The sequence below is a fragment of the Phoca vitulina genome, unplaced genomic scaffold, assembly GCF_004348235.1.
Source record: "Phoca vitulina isolate PV1807 unplaced genomic scaffold, GSC_HSeal_1.0 scaffold22, whole genome shotgun sequence".
NCBI classification, from domain to species: domain Eukaryota; kingdom Metazoa; phylum Chordata; class Mammalia; order Carnivora; family Phocidae; genus Phoca; species Phoca vitulina.
The window spans coordinates 8,366,074-8,378,331 of NW_022589725.1; the positions used below are offsets into that span (position 1 = coordinate 8,366,074).

At 57.6% G+C, this 12,258-nt stretch overlaps 1 protein-coding gene across 1 annotated transcript in view; it reads right to left on the reverse strand.

The window, feature by feature from the left end:
• VSTM2L (V-set and transmembrane domain containing 2 like) overlaps positions 1 to 9,458 on the reverse strand; it is a 35,973-nt gene extending 26,515 nt beyond the window's left edge. Inside the window, exon 1 of the mRNA XM_032419791.1 lies at positions 9,127 to 9,458. Within this exon, the coding sequence (XP_032275682.1) occupies positions 9,127 to 9,247 (121 nt within the window). The 5' untranslated portion in view covers positions 9,248 to 9,458. The remainder of the gene's footprint in view (positions 1 to 9,126) is intronic.
• Positions 9,459 to 12,258: the final 2,800 nt, after the last annotated feature.

Consider the following 12,258-nt stretch of genomic DNA (forward strand, 5'->3'; position numbering starts at 1 on the left):
CCAGGCAGGCACCATCCCCTACAGCCTTAGCACGCATGGCTGAGGGAACAAAGTTTGGGTTCTGCTCCCTTGCTTTGAACGAGCTGTGGGCCCCCAGTCTCCCCCCCCCCAAGTCTCCTCCTCTGCAAGATGGGCATGTTGATGGGTGCCTGGGGTGCCTGCTGGAGTGACCACGGCCAGGCTCTGACAGGTGCTGGGGCCCCGGGAAGAGGTCCGCGGAGCACAAAGGAAAGAGCCAGAGGGTGGGAGAGGCAGGGGGAGAGCCTGCCAGGCAGACGAAATCGAAATCGCTGGGCAAAAGGTCCCTGAGGAGGGAGCCCGGTGTGTGCAAGCATTAGGAAGGAAGCAGTGTAGGTACACACACACGCACATGCACACGCACACACAGGCACGCAAGCACGCCCAGCTCCCATCTCCTGCGCAGCCCAGGTTTCCGTCAGCCCCCGGACATTGCGGCCAGCCCCGGCTTCCTGCGAGCCCGCAAACTCGGCCCTAGTCCTGGAAGGAGCTTCTCCCGCTCCACCAGTCCCCCCCCAGCCTCCAAGTCCTATTTGACCCCCACTTCAGTCACACGGCCGGGCCCTCCCGATCACCAGCCACACCTCGTACCTTCCCCACCGGAAACCTCCGGGTGGCGAGGTCAGCGGCGAGCTCCACCGCCTGCTTTGCCCGATGCACATGCATAACTCTCTGGATGAAGCCCCTGACAGACCTGCTCCTGCGGCCTCTGGAGTCTCCTCTCAGTCCCAGGAGACCCTGGATACCAGGAGCCCACTTCCTCCAGGAAGTCTTCCTGACTGCACCAGGACACAGCCACCACTCTGGTGGGAGAGGGGAGAGACCCCCTCGGGAGAGTTCACCTGCCTGAGCCACTTCCAGGGCTCACATCCTGGTTTGCTGTCCTCTCTGACCTCTCCCCCATGCCCACCTGCTGAAGACACTAGAGGGAAGCTTGTTATGCGAGGGCTGCGGTGGAGTGGGGGGGGGCGGGGTGCTCTGCTGAGCATTGGCCCTGAACCCCGGGGCCAGGCCTGGCTCCTCTCTGGGCCTCGGTTTCCTCCCCCGTAAAATGAAGGCTGCGTCCCAGGCCCCACAGGTGAGCTCTGGGGGCCTCCCAAACCCGCTGGAACTAACCCAAACGATGTGGCATTTTTCTGAGGCAATGATCCAGTTTTCATCAGATGCTCCAGAGGACGGTGACCTCCAAGAAAATTAGGAACCACAAGTCTAGACAAGCTCCGGCGTCCCTTGTAACTCCACCACTTGGTCATTCGTTCGTCCACTTCATTCATTCACCTGACATCTCTTGAGTGCCTGCTCTGCGTGGGTGTCACGATGATACAAAGAAGAGACGCATGTGTAATCCCAAGGTGTCACCTGGAGACAGGAGTGTGTGTGTGTGCGTGTGTGTGCTCGCGTGTGTGTGAAGACAGAGTGCGGAGGTGGAGAGATGAGAAGAGGGAGGGAGATGGATGCAGCAGACACAGGGAAAGGGACAAAGAAAGATGGAGAGAGTTTGAAAGACAGAGAGAGAGCGAGCGTCCAACCCGGGGAGAGAGCGAGCGGAGACAGGGGCAGGCAGAGCACTTGCCGCAGATGGGCACCGCCAGCCCCCTAACTGACAGCTCTGAGCAAGCCCCCCCCCAGCTCTAGCTCTAACCTTCCAGACGCTCCCAGAGCCTCGATGCCTTGAGTCCCAAGGGCACCCGCTTGGAGGGGCCGGGGAGGCGGGTCCGCACACCAAGGCCACGGCACTGAGGGCACAGCCTGGCCCCTCGGCTGGGACGCTACACGAGCGCCCAGGCTCCTTCCCGCCCACAGCTCCTCCACCGCACACGATCCAACACCCAAACACACGCACGCCGGCCACATGCTCAGGCAAAACCACCAGCCCCGAGCAGAACACCCAGGCAGGTGCACCCAGGGTCCCACACGTACCCCCAAGGTCCCAGCAGCCCCACTGACAGGGCTGGGCTTGGATCCAGGAGCCTAGGCTCTCAGACCGCTCTCGTGCAGCCAGACCCAGGCCTTCCCCAGCATTTTGGCATCCTGGACCCCGAGAGAATCCAGTGAAATCAGGGTGCCGCTCCGGAACAAAGCAACTGTCCACACGCCCACCTGGCTTGGCAGCCACGAGCAGGACAGATGAGCGGGGAAGAACTCCAGCCCTGCAGCCCCACAAGCTGGGCTCAAGCCCGGCTCCGCCATTCAAAAGCTGTGTGGCCCCCAGCGGGTCCCAACACCCCCGAAGCCTCCATGTCCTGGTCTGTAAAATGGGAACATCCTCCACATGGGGTGTGTGAGGCTGGAAGGAGGAGGTGAGGGGGATGACAGGCACAGAGAAAATGCTCGATGAATGCTGTCTGGCGTCTTGGTTCCCAGACCCCCGAAGGCCACTGAGACTAAGCACCATGTGCCAGACGGAATCCCATGTGGCCATGGGCTCCCTCCGCACCTGCCGCCTGGAAGACAGAGGAAAGGGCCACAGGTGGAAAGATTCTGGAGGCTAAAAGCCTAGGTGCACTCGCCATTGTTGGGGGTTGCTGAGGCCCAGAGAAGGGCAGGGACCTGCCAAGCTACCCAGCAAGGCAGAGGCCGCGGGAGGGTGGATCAAGGCTTGGGTCTACTTCTCCTGCCCGAACTCGGGCGCTTGAACTCAAGCTGAAGTGAAGTCACAAAGGAGTCGCTGCCCCCACCTCTCTACACAAGAGACAGCAAAGGCCCTCACCCCTGCCCTGTCCCCCCAGGTGGGGGGCCAGGAATCCTTGGAGTTGGGAGCTCTGCCCACCGGGGGCCCCGTCACTAAATCGCTGTGTGACAGATCGTTATGAACCACCCACTGTGTTCAGACTTCTCTGCCCACTTCACCAGTCTGTGCTCCCTGGGGAAATAAAGCAGGGATTCCCTCCATAACACCCCCAGCTAATAAATGTTTGGCTCCAGCTTACATCGCTCGTGTGACAGGGAGCTCACTACCAGCTGCCCTCGCTGCCCTGGGAGTGCCTTTTCGGGGCTGAACATCATCTCTGCTTCTTCACTCTTATCACAATTTATACTTATACATTTTTTATAGGTTTAGTTGTCTGAGCAAGAACCTTATCTGTCTTCTTCACTGATATGTCCCCCGTGGGTAAAAGAGCCTGGTACATGGCAGGTGTTCAGGCGCTATTTGTTGAATGAATGAAGGAATAAATGAATGGTCGCTTCCAGTAGCGGACAGCAGCCCCTGCTGGGCCAGGAGCTCCCGCTGACAGCACAGAGATGAGGTGGGGGGGCAGCCCGTGGGCCAACAGCCCACACGTCCAGTCATTCCTACACACACAGCTGCCCGTGTACCCTCTCTGTTCTGTCCTTAATGTTTTCCTATAAACTAACCCACTATTTTTTTTAATATCCCCATTAGCCTCATCTAAGCAATCATATCTGTGAAATCACAGTTTTGATGTGCTGGGTTTATTTTTCCAATCCACATTAAAATAAATGCATAACTATTAAAATGTAAGAGGTTTATCTGGGTTCTGCCTAAAACCATCTCTCAGGTAGGACCCAATCCTGCTGAGGGTCCTGGGGGTTCTTGAAAAGGGGTTTCCACTGGGCGTGATGGGGCTGAGTCCCAGAGACTCCTCTGCCGACTTTCAGGAAGGGGAGGGGGCCCGGTCGTGGGGAGGGGGTCCTGGAGGAGCGGCAGCCCCTCCCCCTCCCCAGCCCCACCTCCCTTCCCCACAGCAGCAGGTGCCCAAGGGACCCCAGGGTCGCCAGCTGGTAGAGGGGTAAATTTCTTCCCCCAGTGAGGTCACGGCCCCTTCTGATGGAAGAGTCTTGCCTCACCAGGGTTGGGGAGAGGACACACCCTGGCACCCCATTACCCTCCGGGTCATAGCATCTCATATGCACTCCAAGGGGCCGGGCCTGGGTCCGCCCACTGCAAAGTGAGGTCAGCCTTGCCCACCCCAGGATGTCCTCGTACCGCTCAGTAAGGTTGAGGGAGGGGCTCCGTTTTGTGATCGTTCTACTAAAAATGTGAATTCCTTATGAAATTAAAATTATGTGAATGTTTAAAACTGCATTAACTTGGAATACAGAGAAGTTTTAGCATTCAGACCTCACTTCTCCCTCCTCTTCTCTGGGACTCAACAGCATTGTGAGCCTGGGCTCTGGAGTCACGTTCCTGGGATCAAATCCAGGCTCCAACACTTGCTAGGTGAGTGACCTTGGGCAAGCCTTTTAACCTCGCCGAGACTCAGTTCCCTCAAAAATACCCTGGGCCAGGGGAAGTCTCGTCCTCGGAGGGTTCTTGTGGGAGTCAAATGAGACAACGCCATTTAAGGCCCTGGCAGGACACTCAGTCAACATTTGCTTCCGTACATCTCTCACCTAATTTGCACAGAGTTGGATAAGGTGACCCCAAAAGCCAAGCACTGACCTCCCCCGGCAATTTGGGCAAATGCACCCTGGCCCGTGGCCTGCATCTCCTGTCCCAGTGGCTGACCACTCTGCCTCACCCCTGACCCGGCCCACTTGTTTGTCACGGGAGACTTCCCCCAACACCCCTACTGTCAGCCTGTCACCGTGTCACCGTGGAGATGAGCCGAATTCCTGTCCTGCTGGCCGCCCACAGCTCCCAGCTCCCGTTGCTTCGGGAAAAGGCCGCCGGAGCCGCTGATAGGCAAGGTGTCAAAACCAATTGGTGTGAAGGACTCGGGGAAAACCGCTTGTGAGGGCCAATTCCCCACAGGAGGCCGGGAACCCTCAGCCCAAGGCCGACTGTTTACGGGCATAATTGATAGAATAATCACCAACACCCGAGACAATGCGAACACATTTTTAACATCATAACCTTCGGAAGACAGCGCTCAATTTTCTCCATCTCCCAGCCACCAAACTAGCCGGCTTATTGATGGCGAGATATCCACAGTTCGGTAAGGAATGAGAGAATGCCAGGGTGGGTTTTCAGGGCACGGGCTGTTTGCCAAATGGCCCGGTGGCCCCCGCCCCTGCCTCAGCACCCCGCTGCTCCCTCCAGGCAACGGAGAGAACCTCAGGGCAGTGAATCACTCAATGGACAAAGCGCCAGGCCAAGCCAGGATCCGTGTCTGCATGGGGGTGTGTTAATAATTGAAGGTGCTGGCCTAGGTGTGTGTGTGTGTGTGTGGCCGGGCGGGGGTGGGAGGATGGATGTTTGCTGCAGTACAAGGCTTCCTGGGGCTCCTCTCAGGGTCCACATGCCCGCTCCAGCATGGCCCCCTCCCTCTCTCGCAAACCCAAACCAACCCAGCAGCCCCTGGCGCCAGACGATGTCCCGTCCCTACACGTGTCATCAGGCCTGGCTGAGTGCTTAAGGCAGTGGCTCCCAAACTCCAGGCTGCACGGGAATCATCTGGGGAAGCTTATTAAAATGCAGACTCCAGGGTCTCATCAACAATCATTTTGGCCAATGGGTCTGGGTGGGGGGACCCTGGGATCTGCATTTTTTTTTAAGAATCCATTTATTTATCTGAGAGAGAGAGTGAGCAAGCTGGTGGGGATGGGGGTGGTAGGGGAAGAGGCAGAGGAAGAAGCAGACTCCCCGCTGAGCAGAACCCTGAGATCACGACCTGAGCCAAAGGCAGACACTCAACTGACTGAGCCACCCAGGCGACCCTGGGATCTGCATTTTAACAAAACTCCCTGGTGATTCCAAGGCAGGAGGTCTACAAAGATCCTCACAAAGATCCTGCCTTCCGCGCCCCCCGCAACCCCTGCCCTGGCCAAGATCTGGAGAAAGAACTGGAGAAGGAGTCCAGCCCAGCTGTCTTTTTCTAACTTGCACGTGGCCTCAGCAAGATCCCGTGCGTCACCTTTCTAAGCTGCTGGTTCCTCTTGGTGGCCCCCACGGCTTTACCAGTTCTCTGGGGAGCTGGAAGGGAGCGCTGCGATAGGGCTGTGCAGAAGGAAGAAGTCCTGTCACGTGACTGGCCCAGCCTGCCTCGAGGTCATCCTGGAGGAGGCAGGTGCTGCTCTCTGGCTCTCTGTACAGACTCAGTGACCTTGGGCAAGTCACTGGCCCTCTATGAACCTCAGTATCCTCATATACCCAACACCAGCCTTGCGTGAATAACGTCAGCCTTAGTGAGTTAACACTGGCAAGGGGTTTGGCAGCAGCTACCACACAGTAGGCGGTTCATAAATGCTAGCTCCGCCCCCTGCCCCCCACCTCTGCTGTGCTGATGGCAATGAGCTGACCCTTTCTCATAAGGAATAATCAAAACTACCATTAATTGAGTACCTAGTAGGTACAAACACGGACCACCACGACCCCAGCCTCCCAATCCCTTATGCCTCTCGAAGAGGGTGTTCACCCCCATTCATTCCTCATGCCTTTAAAAGGCCCTCTGTGAAATGGGCTGAGTGGAAGTAGCAGAGAGATGGGAAGCGAGACGGATGTCCTTGCTGACCCATCTGACCACGGGCTTTCCCTGTGACAAGTCCCGGGCGGGCAGGGGCAAGGCGTTAGCCTGGCGGCTGGGCTGTGCTCAGATTGAGCTGGAGAGGTGAGGAGCCACCAAGTGATTGGGGTCCATGGGCTCCGGAGGAGGAGCCCCCACTTCCAGCCTCCCATCCCCACCCCCAGACATAGACACCTCCCTAACCCGGCCACATTTCCTGAATCAGCTGAGGACACGCGGAGCCCAGGAATAATAAAACGATCAGGCTCCAATCTGCTAAACAGCAATTTCTGGGCTTTTTCAGCACACACAGCTTTTATCAAATTGGTATTCTCCTCCTGAACACAAATGGCTTATTAGACATGACCCACTTATTCGCCGCGTCTCACTATCATTAATAACAGTTTCTTTTTGTGATTAAGTGAGTGGCTCCAAAACCTTCCTGTGGTCGGGTGCTTGGCCCAGCAGAGGGGCAGCCGTGGGGGCTCCTCGGCATCCACTACTTGGCGACTTTGAACCTGGCAATGTTGGGAGAAGGTAGCCTGGCCCCTGCAGAGCAGCCTGGCCTCCTCGTTTCAGGAGGGACAGAAGGAGCCCCAGGGGGTTGACCCACTTGCCCAGAAGTGCACAGGGGGGTCAGTGAGAGAAGCCAGGTTCCCCCGCAGTCAGTGCTGTGTCCTCTCTGTCTAGCCCCTCCTCTGGGCCTTAGCGGGACCTGGCCAGGGTTCAGAGGCGACCTTTACAGCTGGCGGGGCAGAGCTGTGCCCCTAAGCATGCCTGGCACCGGGGGGCAGGCAGAGACTACCGCACAAAGGGCAAAGCCTGATTTCCTGTGGGGGGCCACCTCGGGGCCTCCGGAATGACAGAGTAGCACCCAAATCCTTGGGGCCTGACGCTCTAGGGACAGGATGACCATAAACCTCAGAGCCCTAGTCCTCGTATCTCTTGGGACTGCAAACTCAGGAAAATCCTTCCTTGGAAAACCCTCCTAGTCTAAGTTCTAACCGTGCCAAGGAACTGAGCAGAGCGAGGAGGAGAACGGAAGGAGGAATCCCCAGTTTCCTTTAAATGGGAGGGAATCTGACAGGGAGATGAATATCCGGGAAAAAGCTCTGTCTTTGCCCAACAGACCCTGTGGCCAGTCCCAGCTCAAACACTCACGCACTGTGTGACCTTGGGCAAGTCCCTTCACCTCTCTGAGCCTTGGTTTCTCCATCTGTAAGTTGAGGGTCAAAATAACCCTTCCCCTATTTACCAGTGCTCCAGCCAGGTCAGTAGAAATCCGATGAGCGATATGAAGGGTGCAGAGATGAGACACAGAGCACTTACACCAAACGTGGTGAGGCAGAAGGGTACAGGGAGTCATGGTTCCCAAAAAGCAGAGACCCTGGAAGCCCCCACACCTCCTGCAACAATCCCACTGGTGCATCAGGCCCCAGCAAAGCCTCCTCTAATTACCTACTCTCCCCCCGCTTTTCCCATCAGAATAAATCACAGTTCTCTGCTCTTTGTGCAAACCTCCCCCCAGCCCTGGGCCCACAGTGCCCAGTACTGCTGCTGCAGCCTCCCCCACCAGATGGGGAGGGATGGATGGAAGAAGGGTCTCCATTTTCATTTATGCTCTGGTCCCCATGCTGGAGCCTGGCTCACAGGGGAAGGGGGAGCCCCCACAGCTACCAGCCTCAGATGCTACAACTCTGCGACCAACTTGGGCTCCTTGGGGCTGAAAGGAGCTTCTGACACTCAGGCAACCAATGTGGGGCTGCTTGCTTGCTCCCTGGCTGCCATGGTGGCTGAGTTGATTTCCCACTTTTCAGTCCTGGGGGCCGAGGATGAGGAGGGCTGGGTACCCTACAGAAGGATGGCAGGGGCTTTCCACCCCCAGAGACAGACAAAAGCCCCCGGCATCCTTCTTCCCCTCCCATGCCCGTGGCTAGAAGCAGCAATCTCAACTATTCCAGTGACTTTGAGGGGCTCCCCACAAGCCTTCATCCCCCACCCTGCAGGGGTAGCAGCAGCCCGAGACTACCAGTTCTCCAGAGGCAGGGTCTGCTGTCCCCCAGGACCTTCCCCAGGGGTGTAAGGGGCAGGACAGGAATGGGAGGGGATGAGGGCAGCTGCAGGGTTAAGCCCACAAAAGGGAAAGCAGATGGGCAGAGAGGAGTGGGCGAGCCAAGTGTGTTCACGTGTGTGTGTGTGTGTGTGTGTGTCTGCAGGCAGAAGGGCGGGCAAGAGTTGTGCAGAGTGCACGCGCCTGGGCGCCAGCTGGCAGGGTGTGAGCCCACCAACCGTAATGCCTATGTGTGTGCAGCGGGCATAAGTGCGAGTGTTTGTGAGTGAGGACGGCGATCCGAGAAGGTGTCTGGAGATGTGTGAGGGCAGGAGTTGTGAGTGTGAGAACAGTGAGTGTGCCCCTGGCTGCAAATATCTGTGTAGTCCTGGAGGTGTGTGTATCCGCGCGAACGTGCTTGGGAGTAAGGGTCTCTCTCCGCGAGAGCGGGATCGGGGCTGCACACGGGGTGCCCCCTCCTCTGCACGGGTGGCCGGGGTGCCAGGGCGGGTCCATGGACCCGGCAGGGGGCGCCACGGGACTCCCGCCAGGGCCGGCGCGGGTTCCAGCCCTGGGGACGGCCAAGTTGAAGCGGCGCAGCCCGGGGTGGGGTTTGGTGGGGAAGTCCGCGGGGGCGGCGACCGAACTCACCGTGGCCGGAGACGTGGTTGTCCCAGGGCGCGTGGCCGGCGGGCCGCGTGGCGCCTCCGAGTTGCAGGAAAAGTGCCAGGTAGTGGAGGGCGCCCAGCGCCACGGCGAGCGGGGCCCCCATGGTGCGCGCTCGGGCCGGGGCGCCGCCGCCTCACATCGGGGCTCCGGAGACCGCAGACCCCGCGCCCGCCGTTCCCTGCCCGATGCGGCCTGGCTGCCCAGCTCCGGCCGCTGCCCCTCGCCCGCCGAACCTGGCCCGGCCCCGGCCCCAGCCCTCGCCCGGCTCCGGCCCAGCCCCGGCTGCGGGTAGCGAGCGCACGCCCAGCCGGCCGCCTCCGACTGCGGGACTCTTCCCTTCCGCGGAAGGCCACTCCGCTCGGCGCCGCTGCCGCCGCACCCCCTCCTCCCACTCCCTCCCGCCCGCCCAGAGGAGGCGGCGGCGGAGGGATCTGCCGCTTGATTTATCATCAAAGTTTTGCCCAGGCTGGGATTTTTAAAGCGGTACCCGCAACTTCCCCCGCCCGAGAGTGCAAATGGGAGAGAGAGATGGGGTGGAAGAAGCCCCCCACTAGGGACCCAGTTCCCGCAAAGCATGACACAACTGGCTTCAGAAACAGATATACTATCAAGCAGGAGAAGGAGAAAAACCAATCCACCTGCCACCAGACTCAGCGCGCTCAGAGGGACTCCCAACTTTGCTAGCAGGGCGGTGCCGGGGTCAGGGGGTCGGGGGAGGTGGGGGTGAGGTAGGGCAGGAACCTGGGCTAAGGCACAGGGGACCTGGTGATAGCCCCACTGCAGCCTTTACTTTCCTGTGTGATCGTGTCCGGATGTCTATGCCTGTCTGAGCCTCAAAGTTTTCATCTAAGAAATGGGAATAGCAGCTACTTGCAGGGGTCCTGGTGAGGATTTATGAAATCGTCTATGTTAAAGCGCTTGGCATAATGCCATCCTCATGGTAGGAGCTGAATAGATATTAGTTGTTATCCTCTCCGTGTCTCAGTTTTCCCGTCTGCATAATGGGAGTGAGGCAGGCCAGTTGCTGGGGCTTCTTCTAGCTTAAAGATGCTGGGCCCTACGCGGTGGATTGGATCGCCCCCTTCTGGGCTGTCACTCTCCGTTCCCCGGACCGATGGGCCTAGATGAAACGTTGGAGGGGCGGGCAGGTAACAAAGCCACTCCCATTCCCAAGACCAGGAATCCAAAGAGATCCTCCGATTCTGATTCCTTCCCTGACGGTTTTACTGGGCTGTTGGGACAGACCTTCAGTACGGACACGAAGGTAGACCAGTGGCCTCCTTTTAAAGACGAGGAAGCACATTAAATCGGAGACATAGCTTCTCCGAGGTCCCACAACGAGTCTAAGGCGAGGTCGCTGATGCCAGGGAAGGGTCCCTTCCTGCTCTCATCCCTTATCCTTTCTCAGGCCTCGTTCCCGACGTGGTTCTGTCCTCCGCGGTTTCAGCACCACGGAGGAGGACAGCGTTAACTCCGACACCCATCCTTTTTGGCCTCAAGGACCTTGCCTGGGCGGGCTCTTAGATTCTAGGATTCAGAACCATGGACAGACCTTCCGGTTTCCTCTCCCGCCCCGCCGAATGGGAGTGAGCACTGCAGACAGCCCACTCCCCTCTTCACAGACTACAGGTGGATCTAGCATTGTGCACAGAGCCCCAAGTTTGAGAATGAGGTTAGAGCCCGAGAGACAGCTCCCCACCCCATCTTTACTCTGTCCTTGCATCCCGCCTTTCCAATATTATGGCGGGCAGCACACTGGATGGGGCCTGTCGTCGCCAGCAGCAATCAGGTTCGTTCAAAACTGTGGACAGCCCCTTGAAACCCCCAATTACAAATGCTGTGTTTCAGCACAACTGAGCCCCAACAGGACGCTACTTTCAGCACCGCGGACAGATCCCCGTCATGGACCCAACTCCTTCTCGCCCACATTCACTAGAGGAAGGGGCTGGTTTTGCCTGACTGACCCACTTCTTGTCACATCCTTCGCACACAGAAATAGTACTTAGGTTATCCAGGGACGGTCAGGTGTCTTGGACTCTACAAAAGTGTTTTCTCATTCATTAACTTGAGCTTCACTCCCAATAGAAATGGGCTCCAATGCCCCCAATATAAAGATGAAGAAACAGAATCTTTGAAATCACATAGCAGCACCAAGACTGAAACCCAGCCTGAGGCCTCTCCAGGACAATGTGGTGGTAGGACCTGGGCTCAAACCCAGGGCTTTCTCCTCTTAACCCACAGATTGCAGGCAGGGGTCCCAGGCAAGGGACCAAGGAGGGAGGAGATTAGAAGAGAGAAAACAAGAGACTCCACTTGGGGGCTGCCAAGGAAGAAGGTCAGGGTGGGACCACAGCACACTGCTGCTCTGGCACTGACCCATTGCTTGACCTTCAAGAATCATTTCTCCTCATAGTCTGGAACAGGGTTAAACATAGTGACCTCTAAATCTCCTTCAAGGACAGACATCCAGGGCTTTTCTGACTTTGAAAAGGCTTATGCTGTGCAGACTCTGCCCAAAACATTCCAATGGCCTTGTTTATTACAGAAATCCCAACTTCTCAGGGGCGCCTGGGTGGCTCAGTCGTTAAGTGTCTGCCTTCGGCTCAGGTCATGATCCCAGGGTCCTGGGATCAAGCCCCGCATCGGGCTCCCCGCTCTGCGGGAAGCCTGCTTCTCCCTCTCCCACTCCCCCTGCTTGTGTTCTCTCTCTCGCTGTCTCTCTCTGTCAAATAAATAAATAAAACCTTAAAAAAAAAAAAAAGAAAGAAATCCCAACTTCTCTAGTTTGCATTCAAGGTCCCAGCCTCACCCCCTGCACATGCCCTTGGTTCAAGTACCGTTTCTGCCACATTCCCTCCCTGAACATGCCTGAACTTCATTATGCCCTTACCCTTCCCAGTGCTTCCGCCTCCTCTTGCATGCCTTCCCCTCTGTCTAGCTGAGTCCCCCATTGACCAACGTCCAGTCTGAGTCCCCCATAGGAAGAAATGACTTTTCCCAGCCCCCAAGACTGTTGGCCCATCACTTGTACCCAGCACTGTGCTGAGAACTTTAATTATCCCACTTAATCTTCAGAACGACCGGGCCATGGAGTAGAATACTGTGGTTGTAAGT